At 40.4% G+C, this 24,076-nt stretch overlaps 1 protein-coding gene across 3 annotated transcripts in view; it reads right to left on the bottom strand.

The window, feature by feature from the left end:
• Window positions 1–24,076, bottom strand: part of atp8a1 (ATPase phospholipid transporting 8A1) — a 362,709-nt gene that overhangs the window by 142,558 nt on the left and 196,075 nt on the right. For all 3 annotated transcript variants that reach the window (XM_080188142.1, XM_080188135.1, XM_080188148.1), the window contains exons 19-21: window positions 21,367–21,436; window positions 14,717–14,801; window positions 11,187–11,326 (exon numbers count right to left, since the gene is read on the bottom strand). In XM_080188142.1, the coding sequence (XP_080044268.1) occupies window positions 11,187–11,326; window positions 14,717–14,801; window positions 21,367–21,436 (295 nt within the window). The remainder of the gene's footprint in view (window positions 1–11,186; window positions 11,327–14,716; window positions 14,802–21,366; window positions 21,437–24,076) is intronic.

The following is a 24,076-nucleotide window of genomic DNA, read 5'->3' as shown; positions in this document are numbered from 1 at the left end:
GATAGCAAATGTAACTCCATTATTTAAAAAGAGACGGAGACAGAAAGAGGGAACCAACAGCTTAATATTTGTCATAGGGAAAATGTTAGAAGCCATTACAGCAGGGCACATGGATAAACTCAAGGTAATAGCACAGAGTCAACATGGTTTTGCGAAAGTGAAATCATGTATAGCCAACTTATGTTTGAGGAAGTAACGGGTACTTGTGGTTAAAGGGGAACCAGTGGATGAATTGTATATAGATTTCCAGAAGGCAAGTGCCACATCAAAGTTTAAAAAGTTTATTTATTAGTGTCACAAGTAGGCTTACATTAACACTGCAATGAAGTTACTGTGAAAATCCCTAGTCGTCACATTCCGGCGCTTGTTCGGGTACACTTGAGGGAGAATTTAGCATGGCAATGCGCCTAACCAGCACATTTTTTGGACTGTGGGAGAAAACCAGAGCATTCAAAGGAAACCCACAAAGACACGGAGAGAACATGCAAACTCCACACTGACAGTGAACCCAAGCCAGGACTCAAACCCAGGCCCTTATCACTATGAGCCAGCAATGCTAACCTCTGTGCCACCTCAGTTATTCTGCAATAACCTTTGATTGATTGTGCAATTATGCAGAAAATAAAAGCTTATTTTGTGGGGTAACATTTTGGCATGGATTGAAGATTGGCTGGCTAATAGGAAGGAGGGAGTATACATGGGTCTTTTTCAGGTTGGCAAAATGTAATGAGTGGTGCGCCACAGGGATCAACGCTGGAACGTCAACTGTTTACACAGCATTACCCAGATGGCGAATGATTGCAGAGCTCTGAGGTGCAGAGGAATCAGGGTGTCCTAGTGCAGGAATCACAAAAGGTAAGTATGAAGACACAGCAAGTAGTCAGGCAAGCTAATGGAATGTTATCATTTATTGTGAGGAGAATTAAATACAAAAAGTAGGGAGGTTATGCAGTAATTGTATAAGGCACCAGTGAGACCATGGCTGGACTATTTTGCACAGTATTGGTCATCTTAAGTAAGGAAAGATGTAAATGCATTGGAAATAGTTCAGAGAAAGTTTACCAGATTAGTACTTGCAATGGATGGGTTGTCTTTTAAGGAAAGGCTTGACAGGTTAGGCTTGTATCTACTGGAGTTTAGATGAGTGAGAGATAACTTGATTAAAATATACAAGGTCTTGACAGGATTGATGTAGAGAGGATGTTTCCTCTTGTGGGAGAATCTAGAATGAGGGACCAGTTTAAAAATAAGGGGTCACTCATTTAAGACCGAGATGAGAAGAAATCTTTTCTCTCAGAGTGCTCTGGGTAAATGTTCATACTCATTCTTAAAGTCGTTTAATTTTGAAATACATGACAAGTTCTCTTAGCTGTTTGCACTTGTGCCAGCTCTCTAAAAAGTCAAATCATTTCATCCTTATTTTGCTTATCTTACTCCTCCTCTTTTCACTCTTTTCCCCCAACACATTTACCTGTTTGTTAAAAAGCTATTGTCCCCCTTGGAGAATATTTTATATGCCAATAGTCATCTGCATAAAGGTTTTCTCCTAGCCCTATCTTTTATCCTTTTGGTGAGCTTAAATTTCATTATCTCTTTTTTAAATTTCTGCCCCATCATTACCAATTAACCTACTGACCAGTAGATACAATTTTGCCCTGTGCACTTTACCCCTGATAACTAGTTCTAATTTACTGTAAATGGAAGAGCGAAATTCCTAACAATGAGACCTGAGGAAAACAACTGGTTAGGCTTTTCCGGTCCAAAAGCTTCCAAAGTCATAGAATCCACAGAATCCCTATAGCGCAGAAGGACACCATTTGGCCCATTAAATCTGCACTGACTCTCCAAAAGAGCATTTTACCCAGGTCTTTCCAAATTTAACATTTTCTTTAATATCATGTTCCCCAGTTATATCACAATGCCGCCAATGAACCTCACGCCAAACACCTTTGAAAATCTAAATGCCCATCACCTCCTGGATTCCTAGTATCAAAACACTGTTATTTCCTCAAAAGGTTATCTTGCATTTGTCAGACACAACTTTAAAAAGTAATGTGTTTGCTTAATAAACCCATGTCTTTCCTCATTATCTCTAGTGGCTTATCAAGTACTAATGTTAGCAATACTCTGAATGTCACATAAACATTCAATGTGATTAATTCACAGATGAAGTTGTATATTGGAGTTAAATGTCTTTAATTTTGAACACCCAAGTTATATGAACTTATTCTAAAAAAAGTGTCAAACCGCCAACCACTTCACTGAAGGTGATTTTGCCTTTTCTCATTTTGAATGCTGATGGACTTGTCATCTGTGTTTCTTTCTGAATCTTTACTTTCTATTGATTATGTCAATTATTCACTGGTGAAAAATATCATTTAGGTATAAAAATAGGTGTCCAGTATGAGCAAATAATGCAAACCAATTGCTAAATGAATCTAGGTTTGATTTGAGGTAGATATTGTTACGTGTTTTTACATAGTGACCAGAGGCTTTGGAACTTAATAAATCGTTTTCAATGAATCTTTTGAAAGGAGTAATCAGTTAACAAAGCACTAAATTTTGTGCATGTATTCCTGAGTTAGTTTTATATTTGTATGAAAATTAAGTTTAATTGCAGGAAAAGTATTAATTACTAGTACAATGCCATTAGCATGGTGCTATATTTCACGTAGATTAAATGTTGCAGGCGAATGGGCCAGGAACTGGCAAATGGAATTTAATGTTGGCAAGTGTGAAGTTGTCCACTTTGGTAGGAATAATGGTAGGAAGGACTATTACTTACATGGCGAAAAACTGCAGCATGCAACGGTGCAGAGGGACCTCGGGGTCCTTGTGCATGAGTCGCAAAAACCCAGCCTGCAGGTGCAGCAGGTGGTCAGGAAGGCAAATGGGATGCTGGCCTTCATAGCGAGGGGGATTGAATATAAAAGTAGGGAGGTCTTGCTGCAACTGTACAGGGCATTGGTGAGGCTGCAGCTGGAGTACTGTGTGCAGTTTTGGTCGCCGCACTTACGTAAGGATATTTTGGCCTTGGAGGGAGTGCAGGAGGTTTACTAGGCTGATACCAGAGTTGAGGGGGTTGAACTATGAGGAGAGGCTGAATAAACTAGGCTTGTACTCGTTAGAGTTTAGAAGAATGAGGGGAGATCTCATTGAGACATATAAGATGATGAATGGGATGGATAGGATACAGGTGGAGAGGCTCTTCCCGCTCAGAAAGGACAGTAGGACTAGAGGGCACAGCCTGAAGATAAGAGGGGGGCGCGGTTTAGAACGGAGTTGAGGAGGAACTTCTTCACTCAAAGGGTGGTGAATCTCTGCAATTCTCTGCCCGTTGAAGTGGTGGAGGCCGCCTCGCTAAATATATTTAAGACGCAGGTTGATAGGTTTTTAATAGGCAAGGGGATTAAGGGTTATGGGGAGAGGGCGGGAAGGTGGAACTGAGCCACGACAGATCAGCCATGATCTTATTGAATGGCGGGGCAGGCTCGAGGGGCTAGATGGCCTACTGCTGCTCCTATTTCTTATGTTCTTACAATTAAGTGGACCAGGTCAAAACTGCTCAGGTAGTGTGAAAAGACTGCTCCAATTCACTGTGCACCCAGTGCATTGAAAAACTATTTCTTATTCAGGCTCATGCTTTGTCCTGGTAACAGCCCCTCATCCTACCATGCAACTTAAAGGCACGTGGAAATTTGGCAAATATATGGAAGGTGTAAGAATATTGATGGAAAATAAAAACCTGTGAAAAACCTAAAGAAACCAAACAAAATAGAAGATCATTAAAGGTTACAAATTTCAGACATGTGCATATCCCAAAAGTATGCTACAATTCTACTGATGCACTGATAATTATTTTCTGTTAAAAATATTTTTACTGCGATGTTGGATTAATGTAATTCACCACCTGAATAGCTTCATTCCCCATAGGGAGCCAATGCTATGCTTTAACACTGCCACCTTCTGGCAGTTTTACCATTGTCCAAGTCAGAGTAATATTTAAGAATATTTTTGTGTCTGCTTATTGCTCCATCAGAATTTTTTTTAATATTGATAAATGCAAGTTTTAAAACACAATATGAAATTTTAAAGTACAGAAATAAATAAATCCTCAAAAGAAATACATGATAATAATCCTAATTGTTGACATTGGTTTTACAGTAATGGACATTGATTTAATAAAGACAATAGTTTTACAGGATGTAAAACCTGTCTCTACTCAATCAACACATTACTGTGTTTTCTAGTTTTAAACTGGCAGTTAAAGCTAAGTTAGAAATATGTATAATGTAAACTGTATAGAAATAATATTCATTCCTTCATCAAATTCAGTCCCAGTAACGTCACAAAGGAAATCCTTCATCTACAGCAACTATTCTAAATGATTTGTCAAATATTCTTTCATGAGAATAAGCATGCTGCTGACAAGGCTGCCTTCTTGAATCATGCAGTGCAGGTACACCAGCTGTATTGTCAGGAAGACAGTTCCAAGATTTTGACCCAGCAGCAGTGAAAGAATGGCAATATAGTTCCAAGTAAGAATGGTAAGAGGCTTGGAGGAGAATTTGCACGTAGTGGTGTTTTCATGCATCTGCTGCCCTTGTCGTTCCAAGTGGTGGAGGTCATGGGTTTGGGAGATACTGTTGAAGGAGATTTGATGAATTTCTGCAATACATCTTGTGGATGGTACACACTGTCGTCACTGTACGTCAGTGGTGCAGTGAGGGAATGTTTAAAGTACTATAGCTTGCCAATCAAGCAAGTTGCTCTATCCTGGATCTAACGCGGTTGTAACAGCACTCACCCAGGAAACTGGAGAGAATTCCATCACTATGACTTGTGTCCCATTGATAGTAGGCAGGCTTTCAGGAGTCAAGTGATGTGTTACCCTCAAACGAAGTCCCTGCCTGTGACCTGGTCTTGTAGCTACAGTATTTATATGGCTAGTCCAGTTCAGTTTCTGATCAATATAATCCCAGGGATGTTGATTAGTGGGGGATTCAGTGACGGTAATATAAAGTTTAGGGTTTCGAGGTGTAAAGCTTTTTAATTTATAAAAAACTGAAGGTCTGAATTTTTAATTTCCAACATGAGAATCCTAAGTTGTGCTTGACCTACAAGGTGCGAATAACTAATACTTAATATCAAATAGAATTTATTAAACAAAATTTTACATATACTTAACAGCAAGTCCAAAGATGTGCGGGTCAGGTGGATTGGCCTTGGTTAATTGTTCCTTAGTGTCCCAAGATGTGTAGATCAGATGGAATAGCCATGGGAAATATGTGAGGTTACAGGGATGGAGCAGAGGGGCGGACCTGGATAAGATATTCTGTCAGAGAGATGTGCAGACTTAGTGGGCTGAATGGCCTCCTTCTGCACGGTAGCGATTCTATGATGATTTTAGCCAGAAAAGGTGAAAACAACAGCATTTTCACATTTCGCAAGATCCCAGGATCTCCATGTTGGTCACAATGACAAGGGCGGGGGATGGGGGTGGGATGTTTCTGGCCTCTGGAGCGTCTTTTTCACAATGGGAGATAGCGACAGGATCTTCTGCTCTGGTAGGTGTCAATGGGATTTTCCATTGATTGAACCCCATACTGCCCGGAAACCCAGGCCAGGGGTGCGCTATCAGCAGGACCAGAAGATCCCATTGGCGTGAACAGCTGGAAAATTCCAGCCATTGTCTCTTTCCTCTGTATTTGAAGCAATGTTGAACTGCGATCAGAAGCATCATACCCCAGAAGCCAGGGTATCATTGTGCCAACTAAGATTATAATTTCTCAATTTTTATTTCTTAGTCTCTCACTGTTCAGCAAAATAAAAACTAGCCTAGCCAGCGATGCCCACATTCAGTGTATAAATAATAATAAAAAATCACTGGAATGGCAAACATTATCTATTTATATCATGTGCTGATTAGACACAACGAAGACCAATGATTTATCCAAATAAGGTTATGTACCACAAATCACCTGAGAATTATTAGATCCACATTTTACCAAAGGTGGGACAGAGAGGTTTCCTGCTCCAATTACCATAATTAAAGATCTAAATACCTAAATTGGGGCCATTTGGTGGTGCGGTTTGTATTTAGCTGACTATGTGATGCAGCAATTAGCCTCAAGAACATTTGCTAATTACTTAAAACCATAGTAAATTGATAATCTTTTATTTGTATAAAAATTTGTAGGGATGATACCAGAATCCCTCAGGCCTATATTGGGTGGCTGCCAGTTAAATGGAGCCCCCCCACCCCTCACCCCCATCCAGTGGAGCAAAGTGTTAATCATACAAACATGGCTGCAGGCAGAAAAGGTAAACCCAGAGGTTCCAAAGGTTTCCCTAGATGGGTTACCTAGCTGTGGAGAACATTCTATGTGAACATTCACCTGATGAAGGGGCAATCCCTGAAAGCTTGTGAGTTTACTATCAAATAAATTGGTTGGACTTTAACCTGGTGTTGAGAGACTTCTTACTGGGTTACCTTGCTGACATTGGGTCCCATGATTTTTTAAAAAATTACTTCTGTTGTCCCCCAGGTATCTTGCATTTTCGATCGGCGACCACCTCTTCAGGGAGCGCTGCTGAGGCTTCAGAACTCACAGCCCTCTGGCAGGTAGGATCCTGATGGCAGCATCAGGGTCCCATCTGCCAGCCTTAATTAGACGGCAGCCCCACAAGTAGTTAATTTGGAGGTCTCCTGTGGTAAATTATAGGGTAGCACAGTGATTAGCACTGTGGTCTCACAGCACCAGGCACCCGGGTTCGATTCCTGGCTTGGGTCACTGTCTGTGTGGAGTCTGCACATTCTCCCAGTGTCTACGTAGGTTTCCTCCAGGTGCTCCAGTTTCATCCCACAGTCCAGAGATGTGCACGTTAGATGGATTGGCCATGCTAAATTGCCCCTTGACGTCAGGGGAAATATCTAGGGTAAATGCATGGGGTTATGGGGACAGAACCTGGGTGGATTATAGTTGGTGCAGATTCGATGGACCGATCGGCCTCATTCTGCACTGTAGGATTCTGTGAAAATTGTCGAGTAGGTCCTGTTGCCAGCAAGTGCAAACTCAGGATCTGGTTTGACATCGGGGACCTGACACCACTGAAAAATTATACATTAGAAAAAAATCACTGCCTTGAGAGCAATGTTTATCTCCCAGACACACACACAAAAAACACTTTACTTTAAAACAGTGCCTTACATGTCACCATGTCCATATTCAGCAAGACCTTGTCAATGTTTCAGCATGCACGAAATTTGCAAGCACTCCACAGCTATTTTAATTGTACCCACTGTTGTAAATGCAAGAAATGCATCAGCCAATTTATAAACAGCAGGGTTCCACAAACAGCAATGAGATAATGACCAAATCATCTCGTTTGGTGGGCTGAGGAATAAATATTGGCAGGATTCCTGGGGAGAACCCCTCATTCATCAAGACTGAATATTTTCCAGGGTTTTTAGAATGACATGAACACCATCAGAGCAGAAGTTTATTCATGTTTGAAAGGGAGATAGCAGTCTGTGGGTACCTTAGTAGTGCACCTTATGGAGTAATGTAGACTCACAAGAACATCTGGATTTTCATGTTGTTCTGTGGATGTCAGAACAGCAGAAGTTGCGATCTATTTTAGCAGAGTGATGACAGTGAATGCAGCAAAATCTAGGCCAACACTTCCCACAATGATGAGCAATCTACTTTCCAAGCATGGCCCTTGAGCAGCAAAGTGGAAAATGAAGGTTGGCTTTTGCAAATAGAACTGTCAGATCAGATCAGTGCAGGATTTATACCGATAAATATGCAAAAGCCCATGAAAACGAGAGAAATGAGAAGGTGGTGCGAATGATAGTGATTCTCTCAGTGTCCAAATTTACAGAGATCCAGACTAAAAATTTGAAAGGTTGCAATAGAGTGTCACATCCCAGCCTCACTCAGAAACTACTTCAAATAATTTAGTGAGCTGTGAGACATGATTCAGAGTGCAATCTGAAGCTTGAAAATTGATTCTCATTATGATTTCTCACAGTATATTCTGAGGTCTTAAAAGGACAAATAAGTTTAAATGTTCTCCACACTATTTCTCAATAAGATTCTCTAAAGAGCCAACTATTTATGCAAAGACAGATACACAAATGTTGTAGTGCATTCGGATTGCAATCTGGCTCTGGCCATGCTGAGTTGCTTGCCTTGTTCTAATAATTTAGTCACCAAAACACAAATTATAAAATTGCCACAAGTGAAGATATACTAGAGTTGCCTACAGTTAACCAATGGTTTAGATACCAAGAAATGGAGGGAACATTTATAAGCTTTTTTAAAAATATAAAATAAAAACAGAACACGCTGGAAAAAAACTCAGTGAGCCTGGCAGCTTCTGCTGACAGAGAAGCAGAGTTAATGTTTCAAATGCATAAGACTCCTCTTCAGGGCCTCTTCTTCTTCAAGTCATCAAAACATTAACTCTGTTTCTCTGTCCGCAGATGTAGATGTTTCTCTGTCCACAGATGCAGACGTCCGCAGAGTTAACGTTTCAAGTACATATGACTCCTCTTCAGTCTCTTCTTCTTCTAGTCATCAAAACGTTAACTCTGTTTCTCGCGCCATGGATGCTGCTGGACTTGCTGAGTCTTTAAGCATATTGTATTCTTATTTCAGATTTCCAGCATCAACAGTATTTTACTTGTATTTATGATGTTTTTTGTGGAGATTAACATGCATCCTGAGTTTTGGACACTATGGTAGAGTTGAGAAAAATCCCATTCTTTTCTGGTCTTACACTCAGGAAAATGTTGGTAGCTCAGGTACATTATCATCTTTTACACTTCACCTTTTTTGCCAGATCTGCTCTGCCACTCCCAAAAGCTCCAAGCATGATGCCACCACCAAAAACATCTTTGTTGTCAGCATTCTGAGGGGACCATTCCCCCAAGACAACCTGGTTTATTCCTGCCACTTGAAACACCCCTTCCTGTCTCTAAAGCACCTCTCAATGCAACTGCAAGAGATGCAACACTTGTCCTTTCAGCTCTTTTCTCTTCACTATCCAAGGTCCCAAGTACTCCTCCAAATGAAACAATAATTTATTTCAACTTCTTTCAATTTAGTATACTATATGTGCTGTTCACTGATATGGCCTGCTCTTGACTGGAGTGACCAACTATAGACTGAGTAACTGCTTTGCAGAGCACCTCAGTTCAGTCCGTAACCATGACAGAGTTTCCAGCTGCCGGTCATTTCTACCTTGCTCCCATGCTGACCATTTTGTCCATGGCCTGCTACAATATTCCACTGAAGATCAAAGCAAGCTTGAGGAATAGTACATTATCTTTCAATTTAGCACTTCTGGACTCAACATAGAGTTCAACAACTTTATACCATAATCTCTGTCTTCATCATGCTCCATGTGTTTTTATTTTCCATTTTTGTTTATTTTTCTGGGCTGGTCATGTCTTGTTTCTTTCTTTATCCCTTCACATTGCATTCTGATGATTGTTATATTCATTCATGCTTCACTTGGACACAACCTTTCTGACTTTACTCTATCCATTACCACTCTCATTGGCTATTATATCTGAAATATATTGTTACTTAATCTCTCCTGCACTTCATCCAATCATAGACTTTCACCTTCATTTTTCCTGCCCTCCTCTCTTTCACTGAGTTAATAATTCTTACATTTCTATCTTTCTTCAGTTCTTCTGAAAGGTCGTCAACTTGAAACACTAACACTGTTTCTCTTCACAGATGCTGCCTGGCCTGCTGAGCATTTCTAGCATGTTTTGTTTTTAGTTCGAACTTCCAGCGTCTGACTCCTCTTCAGTCTCTTCTTCTTCTAGTCATCAAAATGTTAACTCTGTTTCTTGTGCCATGGATGCTGCCAGACTTGCTGAGTCTTTAAGCATATTTTATTCTTATTTCAGATTTCCAGCATCAGCAGTATTTTACTTGTATTTATAACTATTTTTGTGGAGATTAATATGCATCCTGAGTTTTGGACACTATGGTAGAGTTGGGAAAAATCCCATTCTTTTCTGGTCTTACAATTTGTATTAGAATTTGAAGAAAATTGAAACAAGGTATGTTCACAGCTTGATCTTAGTTGCACAACGCATGATCTAATTATTTACAATATCAAGTTTGTCAGTAATAGGATCACTTATTTTTACATTGGATGAAATCTGACAATGCTACAGCTGTAGTAGCCCATAATTACAATATAGGAAAGGACTACACAGTGGGTATGAACTCAGGCACTGAAAAGGAGCTCACCCTGCAACCATAACATGGTACCAGAGGGCGAAACAGGCTAAGAGTGGGGCTGTTGCCCCTCATTGGTTGGGAGGGGGGGGGGGGGGGTGCGATTGTTTTGAAGGACATGATGGGGAGGAACAAAGGTGGATACATCTTGGGTTGGGGTGCCTCAATGAGCACAGGGAACCCCCCTCCTCCCACAAAAATGATGTTATCCACCCACTTCCATGCTGTCTTTACAAAAATTATTTAAAAACAGAAACAGCTTGCCCACTCCTGCTAACCATTTCATGACATGGGCAGCATATTACAGAAGTCAATTGACTTGTTACCAAACTTAATTGATGCTTAGTTATTTAAAAATGGTGAATGGGCTGCCAAGTTTCAGTGCCTGCCCACCTACTGTCTTATCAGGACACGAAAGTGGTGGCTTGCTACCCCTTACATTATATATGCCCTCCGTATCCCCTCACCAAAAGCATATCCAGTGGGTGGGAGGGGCTGCACTCACCAGCTGCCTGTGACCCTCTCATTAACACAAGAAGACCATCCTTTCCATAAGTCATTATCAATGTGCATCATCTACAAGATGCACTGCACCTTGAATTCACCAAGATTCCTTTGGCAGCACTTTCCAAACCTATGACTACAACCATCTAGAATGGCATGAGCAGCAGACACATGGGAACACCACCACCTGTTGGTTCCCCTTTAAGTCACTTGTTATCCTGATTTGGAAACACGTCACTGGTCATTCACTTCCACTTCGATGAAATCCTGGAATTTCCTTCCGAACAGCAATGTGGCAGCTCACCACCATCTGCTCAAGGGCAAGTAGGATGGGCAACAAATGCTGGCCTAGCCAGCGGCACCCACATCCCATAAATTAACTTTTAAAATTTAAAACATGTGTGTCTGAAATACCTTTTCAATCAGTTCATAACTCTCTTCAAGTTTGAGTATTCTGTTCTGCAGTGCAGTAGAAGCACGACGATATACTTCCAACCAGTCTCGGTACATAGTCTCAGAAATCTCAGCCACAGTAAAACACAAGGTTCTCAAACCTGCAACAGCAAAAGTTCAATGTTATTTCAGTTCTAATAAAACAAGTCAAACCAAATATAACCTTGAAAAGAAAAGGTCTGTCAGAACAAAAAAAAAATTGCTCATAAGGGTAAGGAAATTGAAGAATATATTCCAATACAAAAGGTAGTGGCAGTATTGCAAACTCATTCCATTTTATAAAATCTTGGAAAATTGTTCCAATTTATAACCAAAGATTCCTCTGTTTTTATTATAATATCCAGATGAAATGATGAGAAGTGTTTTAAGCAAAAATGTCTGTGCCTTTCATATTACTTTACTCAGTAACAATCTCGCTTCTCCTCAGCTGGAATACTGCCAGCTTTTGGTTATGAGCAGGCAATTGAACAAACGTTGCAGGCCTTCAGTCAGTAATCGCTGCCAATAGGCCGAACTAGATGAGAAATGTTAAATACACAGCTGTGGCCATAGCGTGGATATCCCAATCTATCATCACTCATGCTAGTAGATGATCAGGGTTAATTTCACGACCTTTCTACATTCTGAAGGATGAAAGCAGTTTTACCTTCTTTCGTCTTATCCACTCTATTTCTCCAGTTCACCAGCAACAGAGCTTGCCATCTGTTGCATGTAGAATGTAAGCCTGCCAGAACTCATTCACACTCATCAGCCCTACAGATTTTCTGGATAGCAAGTTCGTTTATAAAATTCTGGCAGGCTTGCATATAGTAAACTGCATGAAGTTTGAGGTTCAGGAAATGGTAATACTACCGTGGGTTTTTACACAACGTGAAAGTAGCTTTAGCTTAAGACAAACTTCGGCTGATTCTTGGTCAGTTAGCTTGTGTTTGACCATATGTGAAAATGGCACCAAGCTACCAAAGCCCCAAAATGGCTCGAAGCTATTTCAGAATAGTCTCACATGTAAATTCAGAATAGATATTTTCATATTCAATTTCAGCACACAACCGCCGAATACCTTAGTAAATAAGAGGCAGCGAATGATACTAGGATTTCAAGTGGCTAGTCACAATCTCACTGAAATTCACTTCATTTTTAATCAGAAGTTACAGAAATTTCAGAAAATTTTGAAGGGATTTAATAAATTAGATTTCTGCAATTTGGCCCAGTAAGAAATTCTACGATCACATATTTCCTAAAACATAGGCAATAACTTCTGAGCTCCATGGCAGCGTATCTGGAGTGCCCCAAGATGTGATGGGCTACACTGCCCCCTCTATGCCAAAACTTGCCTAAGGATTGCAATGCATTTGTCCAGGAGGTTAAAACCTCCTTTGGGCAACTGCCCTCCACTAAGAACCATCAAAAACTGGGATATAAATTGCAAACTTCAGATGGTTCTGGTTGTCATACAGAAATAGTTATCCAGAAAAAAAGTTAGAAAAATTAACACCACTTCTAACTTCTAGGTAACTATAGCACTGACCCATGAAATTCCGCCCCACTCCACTACATACCCCACCCATCCATCTGATCCCCTCCATGGCACTTCCCCTTTCCCCAACACGCTCCTCCCACACCCCTTTACCACTCCCCGAAGGGACACTCCCCACCCATGACCCTCTCCTCCAAGATTGGTACAAGTACCTCCACCTCACCCGCCCACTGTGGACTCAGCCCAGCCTGACTGCCGGGAGTCAAAGATGGTGGCATCAAGAAATGAATTGATGCTTGATGGATTGAGTTATAAGTACAGGCTGAACAGACTGGGACTTTTTTCTCTGGAGCATAGGAAGTGAGGGGTGACCTTATAGAGGTCTATAAAATAATTGAGGCGCATAAACAAGGTAGATAGTAAATATCTTTTCCAGAAGTTAGGGGGAGTCTAAAACTAGAGGGCATAGGTTTATGGTGAGAGGGGAGAGATACAAAAGTGTCCAGAGGAGCAATTTTTTTCACACAGAGGCTGGTGAGTGTCTGGGACAAGCTGCCAGAGGTAATAGTAGAGGCGGGTACAATTTTATCTTTTCAAAAGCATTTAGAAAGTTACATGGGTACGATGGGTATAGAGTGATATGGGCCAAACGTAGGCAATTGGGATTAACATCGTATGCTATTAAACCAAACCTCAAGTTTCAACCCCCTCACTTTGGAAGGAAGGGACTCAGGCAACAGGCCTGCAACAAAATCTCCCAGCGACTGACTTGAAACCTCATCAGACAGGATCCTTGTCTCTAGCACTGCTTTGGGTGGCATGTAGCAGGGTAGGCAGTGAAGAGCCAACTCTCTTAGTCTCAACAGCGCAGTGCAATGTAGGCCCACAGTCACTTTTTTTGTAATTTTGTATCTTGTATCTCAGTCGGTGGGCACTGATCCTAACCCAGCTATTGATTAATCAACAATAATCAGTAGTGACCTGTTTTTCTAGGCCTTCCTTTCTTTTCATACTGGCCATCACAGATGGTATTTGGACTACATCTTTGTTTTTCCATTTTTCAAGTTAGAATACTATAATGAATTGTCTTTCGTATATCAAAAATCTTCTTTTACTGCATTGAGTCACCACAGATTAAGAGACTGAGTAATCTTATCTGGTGTGGACACTGAAGCATCTGAAGTTGAAGTCTAATTGGTGGACATAATGCCTGATTGATAACAAATGAGAAGACACCATCAAGAGCTGCATAAACAACCTGGATATTGCAAAGTCTGCATGGCCTTGCCATCTTTGTGGGAAGAACTGATAAGATTTGTTTTGGGAATGAATGTATCTGGCCTCAAAATGCTGGAATGCAGCCAGGAATTTGTTTGAAAAGAGACATTGCTTCAGGGGACATGGTTCTACAGCCATTGTGGAATAGTCACCACTGAAGATAGAAGGAAGGACCAGGAAGAGTGACTGACCTAGTGCCCCACCCTTTGGAATTACTCAGTGATTCGGTAACGTGTGTACTAATGTGGGGAGCTTTAATGGGACAGACCAATTTGTAGTTATCCATATTGAGGAGCTATCGTGGAACAGACCAAATTAGAGCTATTGTTAAACAAACGTTTGTCTTTCTTTTCTTCAGATGTATGTAAAGTGCTTTCATATTTCGATAAAGTAATCTTTCTTTCATTTTACTTATTTTCCTCTTTTTGTCAACATATTATTCAATCTGTGGATATGGGCAGGGGATGAGGAGGGTGGGTTTGCCACTTTTGTGGGCTGGGTGTGCTTTGGGTGAATTGACATTTATGCCAGCGCAAAAGGTCACTATAATCAGAGACAGATCGTTCATGGGCGTAATTCATCGACCTTTTAAACTGTGATCTTTCGTGCTATTTCAGTCCATGCCACACGGATTGTGCTGATACCTGCGTGGAAACCAAGTGAAAACTCCAGACTATTGTTTAAAATCACTGACCATTCATTAACACCAATTGCATACATACTGTAAAGTACAAACCTTCCGTAGCAAACTGCTCTAAATGCTTCAAAGTAATGTCCTTGTATCTTGAACTCTCAGACAATCGCTCATAAATAACAGTATCCTGTAAAATAAAATCATGTTCTAAAATACAATTTATCATCACTAAATTTGTATATTACAATCACACCAGGTTGTCACCTGCATTACATAACATCCCATGAAAGATGCTGCTTTTCCAATTGCCTGTTATCAAAAACTGCAATTAACAGAACTTGATTGCTTACAGCAGGGGTTGCTCCAACCAAGGTGTGAAGATTGAGTTGAATTGCTCCTATGAAAATCCTCAGTTGCACATGCCCATCATCAACAAAGGTGGTTTAGAGAGATGAGCCCTCACTGCAAAGGTAATTGGAGTCAGGCATATGCTAGATGATGAAGTGGGATGGATGTAGCTGGAAGCATTAGTCACCTGGAAAGCTTGCTGTTACACCTGTTCTACAACTAAACCTACTTTGAAACTAAAATCAGTATTCAGCTCTGATTGCAGATGCATTGAGGAGATGCAAGTGTATGGAGATATTCCGTTTGATCTTAGCTCCTTTCAGATGGGGCTACTCATTGGACAAGGCCCTGAAACATCCACCTGGAACATCAGCCTCATGGCTCAGGCCAGGCTTTGGAAATTCTTGATGTGGAGATGTCGGCGTTGGACTGGGGTAAACACAATAAGAAGTCTCACAACACGAGGTTAAAGTCTAACAGGTTTATTTGGTAGCAAAATCCTCTAGCTTTCAGAGTGCTGCTCCTTCGTCAGGTAAGTGACTTACTGGCACTGAACATCCCAGTAGGATGCTGATGGGTGTCAAATTCATGTATGGGTTTAAGTTCCGTCATATCCATTTTGCATCTATATAAGTGTGATTTTTGGTCATCCACTGTGTTGAGAGAGAAGGTTGGATGATGATCATATGCATTAAATTGAAAGAAAAGGAGTACATACTGCAAAGATTAATGTTAGTCCAGCAGATTAGGAACTCTTTAGAAACCAGCAAAGGATGACAAAAAAACAAAAAAAGGTAGAAATTGGAATGTGAGAGAGAATGAGCAATAATTGTAAAAGCAAACAGTAAGAGCTTTTACATGCCAACAAAATGGAAAAGGGTAAAGTAAGCATTGGTCCTTGAGATTCATTCTGGAAATCACACTAAAAAAAGTAGGGTTTACTCACATTTTCCCGCAAATTGAGAATTAGAATTTTTTTGGATGAATTCTGGTCAATATTTTTATTCAAAATGTACACAAGTGTTTTCCATTAAAAGTTTAAATTAGAACCAGAGAATTCCTACAGTGTAGGAGGAGAATATTCGGACCATTGAGTCTGCACCGACTCTCCGAAAGAGCACCTTACCTAGACCCAAATCTCATCCTATCCATGTAACCTCATGAATTTACATTGGCTAGTCCACCTAATGCACACATCTTTAGACCATGGGAGAAATGTAAGAACATAAGAAGTAGGAGCAGGAGTAGGCCATCTAGCCCCTCGAGCCTGCCCCGCCACTCAACAAGATCATGGCTGATCTGGAGAAAACTCATGCAGACACTGGGAGAACGTACAAACTCTACAAAGGCTGTCACCCAAGGCCAGAAGCAAACCCGGGTCCCTGGTGCTGCACCACCGTGCTGCCCACTTTGCCTGGGCAAGACCAGAATTATGTCTCTCCCTGCTTTCAAGGCTAGATGTCAAACTGTGGGCCATCCCACCAGGGACGAGGAGAAACCCTCTGGTATTTGGAAAAGCCTACAATTTAGAATTAGCTAATCTGGGGTGATGGATCAAAACTCTTCAAATTGGACAAGGCCCTCACGTTACGTGCACATGTTGTGGAGCACCCCTGCCCTGCAGCCTACTTCGGGATTCTTTCTGTCCAAAGCCTGTATTGTTCAGCGGGCTAATCTTCCATTACAGCAATATTCAAGGACAGATGAGGAATTCTGAAGCATTAAAACTATTCTTTATCCATAGATACAAAATGTTCTTGTCTGAATCTTCAATTCAGTCTAAGTAAATTAACTTATTAATATTCTTGCCAACTAATTTGAGGAAAAAGTGTACTCAATTCAATGTAACTTTGATAAAAACAAGATCAGCCAATGCTGCAAATAATCAACAGCATAAGCATCATCTGTGAATAGAGAAACAGTCGAATAAGTGTTTCAGGCGACCAACCTTTCATTAGAGCTGGATGTTATTGGACATTGAAAGTGCTAAACGAATTAGCAAACCAGGGAAAAATGGGATATGGGGCAGAACAATTAGTGGGAAAAAACAGATTGGAAGGGTCATTTAAGAAATCGTGCCAAAAAGAGGATGCTCCAATTGTTCAGGAATGTAACAGACAAAGATGGGTAATCCATGGGTATGTTAAGCAGCCCTTTGGTTGTACATAGAAGGAGAAATCAGCAACCCAAACACCAAACCACATTCGTTTCACTCCCAGTGGCTCTGGATTAGCGATATATCATTTGCCAAACATTTCTATGAGAAATTCATGGTTACATCTTTGAAGTTGCAAAACACCAATGGGCAGGAAATTGTGTGACTGATGAAAAATCCATTGTTTTTTCTCATTGCACAAAGTAGAATATTGTGTATGGAGCTCAGCAATCCCATATTTGGGCAGTGCCGGCTTATCTGCAGTTGGGGGTCTGAGCCATTTCTCATTTGACAGCATTGGGTAAGATAGACAAAGAAGAAACTGTTTCCACTGGTTGATAATACAAGGACCAGGGGACACAGATTTAAGGTTCTGGGCAGGAGATGTGGGGTGGGGGGCAATAACTTTATTAGGCTGTGAGTGGTAATGATCTGAAACAAAAACGAAGGTTTCAAAAGGAAAGTGGATGTGCACTTGAAGAAAATGAGCATGCAGACTATATAGATCAAGCAAGGGAGTGTGACTAACTGGATTGCTCCAAGGAGAGCCAATGTGAACTCAACAGGCTGAATGACCTCCTTCTGTGATACATCTGATTACTCTAATCCAACTAAATCTGATATGGTCGGACTGCTCACATTGTGGAGCACAAAACTTATTTACCTTTTCAGCCAAGACAACACTCTCAAAATTGCTTTCCAGGAGTTACTGAGATTAAGATGTGAACTGCTTTGCATACAAAATGGATACGGTTTTAGTTCGTCATGTAATTTATCTGAGCTCAGTCATTCAAAGAAAGCTAAAGTTTCTATCTGGATGTTTCATGGTCACTGCATTCTACTTATGGAAAATGATCTCTATATGCCAGTCATTCTCTCAATCTTTGATCAGGGAACCAATGCCCTTTGCTAGATTGAGCTTCACTTTATTATGGACAAAAGTGAATGCTTCAGCTCTCTTGTTTACATAATAGAAATCAGTTTCTTTATCCCAATGTCAGAATTAGCTCACAATGTCACAAGTCCTTGGAGCCAGGTTTTCCATGGGCCAGAAGCAGGAGCGCTCCTTCACATTATGCAAATAAGCACTGGGCATTCCCTGAATCGTGCTCGCACTTGTCCTCCCCTGAACTTGCCTCCCCTCTCACCCTTCTCTCCCCCATCTCCACCAAATGAGATTCACCACCCAAGTCATTCTCTGCACTTATATTGGGTTGATCTCCGCGTCAGCCAATTTTTTAAAATGAAAATTACTTATTAATGGATTGAAACATCTCAAGACACTTTGTAGGAGCACTACAAAATAATGTATGACACCAAGCCACTTAAGGAGGTATTAGGTTATATGGCCAAAAGCTTGGTCAAAGAAGAAGGTTCTAAGAAGTGTCTTCAAGGATGCAAGCAATAGTAAATTGGATTTTTGGTAGTAAATTGGATTTGACATTGGCTCAATGGAAGAAGCCAGACGCTGGTAGTGGAGGATTGCTTCTATGGGTGGAGGCCTGTGACTAGTGGTGTGCCACAGGGATCAGTGCTGGGCCCATTATTCTTTGTCATCTATATCAATGATCTGGATGATAATGTGGTAAATTGGATCAGCAAATTTGCTGATGATACAAAAATTGGACAGTGAGGAAGGTTTCTCAAAGCTTGCAGAGGGATTTGGATCAGCTAGAAAAATGGACTGAAAAATGCAGACAAGTGTGATCTATTGCACTTTGGAAGGACAAACCAAGGTAGAACATACAAGGTAAATGGTAGGACGCTGAAGACTGTAGTAGAACAGAGGGATCTGGGAATACAGATACATAATTCCCTAAAACTGGTGTCACAGGTAGATAGGGTCACAAAGAATGCTTTTGGTATATTGGCCTTTGTAAATCAAAGTACTAAGTATAAGAGTTGGAACGTTACGGTGAGGTTGTATAAGACATTGGTGAGGCTGAATTTAGAGTATTGTGCGCAGTTTTGGTCACCTAATTACAGGAAGGATATTAATAAGGTTGAAAGAGTGCAGCGAAGGTTTACAAGGATGTTGCCGGGACTTGAGAAACTGAGTTACAGAGAAAGGTTGAATAGGTTAGGACTTTATTCCCTGGAGCGTAGAAGAATGAGGGGAGATTTGATAGGGGTGTATAAAATTATAATGGGTATAGATACAGTGAATGTAAGCAGGCTTTTTCCACTGAGGCTAGGGGAGAAAAAAAACTAGAGGACATGAGTTAAGGATGAAAGGCGAAAAGTTTAAAGGGAATATTGATGGGGCGGGGGGCTTCTTCACAGAGTGGTAGGAGTGTGGAATGAGCTGCCAGATGAAGTGGTGAATGTGGACTTACTTTTAATGTTTAAGAAAAACTTGGATAGGTACATGGACGAGAGGGGTGTGGAGAGATATGGTCCAGGTGCAGAACAGCAGGACTAAGCAGAAAAATGGTTTGACACAGTCAAGAAGGGCCAAAAAGACTGTTTCTGCGCTGTAATGCTCTATGGTTCAATGTAGAGAGATGGAGACATGTAGGGAGAGATTTCAGAACATGGGGCCTAGGCCACCTGAATTGGTCACCAGCAGACTAATTGTAATTTTAACTGAAGAGCTGCTTTCTGACTGACTTCCAATGGTTCATCAATGAGTGTCCCTGCTGCGGCTCACAAGCAGGCCAGTCAATCACTAAATTGTGTTGCTGTATCGAAGTAAATACCAACCCCTGTACAATTTCCAACAGTTAGAAGTTTTGATCTGCCTTAGATACTCTTTCTGCTTCCCAGTGACAGTTCTCAGTCCTAAACTAAACTTTGCATCTTTCACACCTGCTTTCACATGAGCCTCTAGAATTCTTTTTGAAATTGGATGCAAAAACACAGGGTAAAGCAAGGGCAAATACAGACTTGAGCAATATTATTTTACTGACAGCATAAAACAGATAAAACAGCCACAAAAACAAAGCAACTTATGATAATTATTTAGACTGCACATTTTAGAGGTGGAGTTTCATTGCAGATGTGACTTTCTTTATGTGTAACAATATTAAATTGATGGAGTTGATAACTTACAAAAAGGTGGAGAAAATGCCATTCTAAGAACATGCTAAGAGGAAGAAATAAAATAAACCTACTGAAATACAGTCAAAAATCCGAAGAAAAAGCTTAGCCATTCCAGATAAATAATTAAACCACGAATAAACCTTTAAAAAGTCATGACAATGAAAAATTTGCAAATGTACTGCATCAATTGGATACAAGTATATTGGCAAACCATGCAGTTTGTTTCACAGAATAAAATGGATTTAAAAACTTACTATATTTAAGCAAAATATTGCAAGTGCAGGAAATATGAAATAAAAATAATAAATGCTGGAAATTTTCAGCAGTTCCTCTGGTATGGCTTCCTGTTTCCTCAACCGAGGATTCACACCCAGAGTGGTCAACACTGTCCTCCTCCATGTCCAAACCATTTCACACACTTGTGCTCTGACCCCTTCCTTGCCCTCCCAGAATCAAGATAAGAATCTCCCTCCACCCCACCAGCCTCCAAGTTCAATGGATCATCTTCTGCCATTTTGGCAGCTCTATTGTGATGCCACCAAACACATCTCCCTCTCTCCTCCCCTTTCAGCATTCTGAAGAGACTGTTCCTTCTGTGGCCCATTCCTCAGTCACCACTAACACACCCTTCCTTCCATAGGGGGGCACCTTTCTGTGCAAGGGCAACTGTTCCAACATCTGTCTTTTCACCTCCTACCTTCTCACCATTTAAGGCTCCCAGCACTCCTTTTAAGTGAAACAGCAATTCTCGATTTAGTATACTGTATTCACTGTACACAATATGGTCTCTTCTACACTGGGGAGAATAAACATAGACTGGATGAGGACTTTGCAGAACACCTTATTCAGTCCAGAAGCATTACCTTAAGCTTCCGGTCATTTGTTATTTAAATTCTCCACCTTGTTATCTTTCTTTAGTCCTGATGAAAGGTCACTGACCTTAAATGTAACATCATCTCTTTCCACTGATGCTGTCTGATTTGTTGAATATTCCCAACACATTTTTGTTTTTATTTCTGTATTTAATATTTGTACAGTACATTGTTTTGTTTTAGTAATTACAGAATACAATAATTGAAACACAAAATCTCACTTGGACTTAAATGACTTTATTCCACTTTTGATTAGAAATCAAGAAAAGTTCAGGAAAATCAACTTCATGAAAATACTGTTAAGTAATAAGTATGAAGATTAAGCGAAGACTTACCGCTCCTTTACAATAAAGTCGCAGCTTTCCAGATGGCATACGGACAATCACAGACATCCGCTTTCTATTGCTATAAGAAAACAAACCAAGATTACACATTTTCCTCGCACATGCTTCAAAAGTGCTGTTATAACAAATCAATTTTTAAAATAATGCAGCATAGTTCCATTAGCTCAGCTTTAAGTTTTAAGTGGTCAAGCACTTGCACATAATGAGCGGTTTATTTACATTGCTGGAAAAGTAATAAACTAAGGGTACTAACTCGGGTACAATTTATGCTGCCCAGTTACAACAGGATAGGTGTAACATCAAGGAGTGTTATTGGCATTGGAATGACTTAAACATTTGGCTTCACCTCATCTAAGGATGTTGAACAGTTACAGTATCCCTTCCAATGTGTAGTTAATTTATTCAATGAACACCTAAGCCACTGCATTTTCAGGTTTGGTGTGCAGTCTATGCCAAGTTATAGAAGTGGTGTGGATGTAGGGGCACTACAGTTGGTCTCAGCACTTTGGATTAAGGAGGGACAAACTATACTGCTTCTCATTACTTACCACCACCTATCATGCATTGCAGGATCAAGTGGGACCAGAATTTGATTCTATTCTAATAGTCCTTTCCTTGGTGCCTCATTATCAAGAAGAAATGAACAATGATCAAGGGCTTGCTAATGGAATACCTCGGGCTAATTTGCAGCTTATTGAGCTTAACAACTTTAGAACTTCTCCACTGCTCCCATTTTCTCTCAGGAATTCTGCAATCATTTTCACCTTCAATGGACCATTCTTTTGTTCCTGTACTTGTCCCTTTATCAGTTCCTTTTGTTTTGCACCATTATTCACATTACACTTCAGACCATTAATAGTTAATTTTCAGACTCGCTAGTTTGATTGGCCATCATTAGCCATTAGCACATTGTTAAGTGCAGTAATGCGAGTAATTGCTCGGCCTTCTGGGATTTTGAGATCCTTGTCAACATGAGATATAAGTGGAGGAAGCATATGCACAAACGCGTAAAAGATGAAACATGAGGCAGAGATCCAGGTGAATGATTGTTGAAGATGCAATATTGATCAGTTTTGTTGACTATTAACTGGCAAATGGATTTTGATGCTTCTATTTAAATATCTTTCTCTAAGGCCAACAATTTAGAGGCACTTCGGATGGTAATCATGAGAAGATCTTGCACATTGATTTGTTGTGGCATTGTGCCCTGATGTACAGTAGTTGCAAAATAAAATGGGAATTTAAAAAAAAGACTGTGGTGGGTTCAGTTTGCATCTACCACACAATTATAGCAACAAGGTATTTTTGCAAAACCAGTGTTGAGTGGTGCAGCTTGTACACCAACTTTTGGATATTTGCATTTAGGAGTATAACTGCTCCTCCCCTGAAGTTGCTGCACCATATAAGCATAAATAACAGAGAACAAGATTAGCGTCATAGTTTTTTTAAAATGCAAAATCTTTCCATATTTCCTCTCATAAAATGCCACTTAACCTACTGAATGTTGGCAGCATTTACTATTTTTAATTGCTAATGAACAAGAAGTTTTTCAGGAGAAGCAGAACTGGCAAAAAACAACAGATATTAGGTGTCTGGATAAAAGTACAAGAGAAAACACATATGACCTTGGGACCTCCCAATAGTTTACTGCCAATTAAGTGTAGTCATTGTTGTAATGTAGAAAACATAACTAATTTATGCACAAAATCACACAAACAACGTGATGATGATCAAATAATTTACTTTTTTTTTAAAGTGATGTTATTTGTATCAGGACACCAAGAAGACCTTCCTTACTCTTCAAAATTGTGCTATTGTATCTTTTAACAACTACTTGATAAGCAAATGGGGCACCTCATTCAAAAAACAAAATCTGACAACCTTAAGTACTGCATTTTGTACTTTGAGTTTTTGTATGTGCTTCTACATTGCGGCGGCATGGTGACACAGTGGTTAGACTGCTGCCTCACAGCACCAGGGACCTGGGTTCAATTCCCAGCTTGGATCTGTGCAGCATTTGCACGTGGTTCCTCTAGGTGCTCCGGTTTCCTCCCACAGTCTGAAAGATGTGCTGGTCATATGCACTGACCATACTAAATTCACCCTCAGCGGTGCCAGAATGTGGCAACTTGGGGATTTTCACAGTAATTTCATTGCCGTGTTAATGTAAGCCTACTTGTGGCAAATAAATAAATAAATTGTATGTTAGGATAGCCTGTTTCGCTCATCAGTCATTTGGACTTTGTACTGTTTGCTATTATCAAGTGGAGGCTATGTAGCAAGTGGTCAGATGAGTGAGCTGCTGAAGTTAGCCTGAAAGAGATTAAATGATCAGAAATCATATCAAATTTAATCTGAAGGGTAAGTTAAAGTAAAACTTATTAGTCACAAGTAGACTTACATTAATACTGTAGTGAAGTTACTGTGAAAATCCCCTAGCCACCACACTCCAGCACCTGTTTGGGTAGACTGAGGAAGAATTTAGCATGGTCAATGCACCTAACCAGCAAATCTTTTGAACTGTGGGAGGAAACTGGAGCACCAAGAGGAAAATTTAAGTTTTTAATTACAGTGTATGTTAATTGGAAACATTACAGCTTGTTTTTTTGGTGAGAAGCAGATTTCTAAAAGCCTGACTGCCTTTGAGGGTGAGAAGCTATTACTTAATGAAAACCCGGTGCATGCTGACCTGCAGTGGTTT

Source organism: Carcharhinus amblyrhynchos, chromosome 1 (genome assembly GCF_965287045.1).
Source record: "Carcharhinus amblyrhynchos chromosome 1, sCarAmb.v2.hapA, whole genome shotgun sequence".
Taxonomy (NCBI): domain Eukaryota; kingdom Metazoa; phylum Chordata; class Chondrichthyes; order Carcharhiniformes; family Carcharhinidae; genus Carcharhinus; species Carcharhinus amblyrhynchos.
The sequence above is the reverse complement of the archived record's forward strand: the minus strand, read 5'-3'. Positions and strand labels throughout refer to the sequence as shown.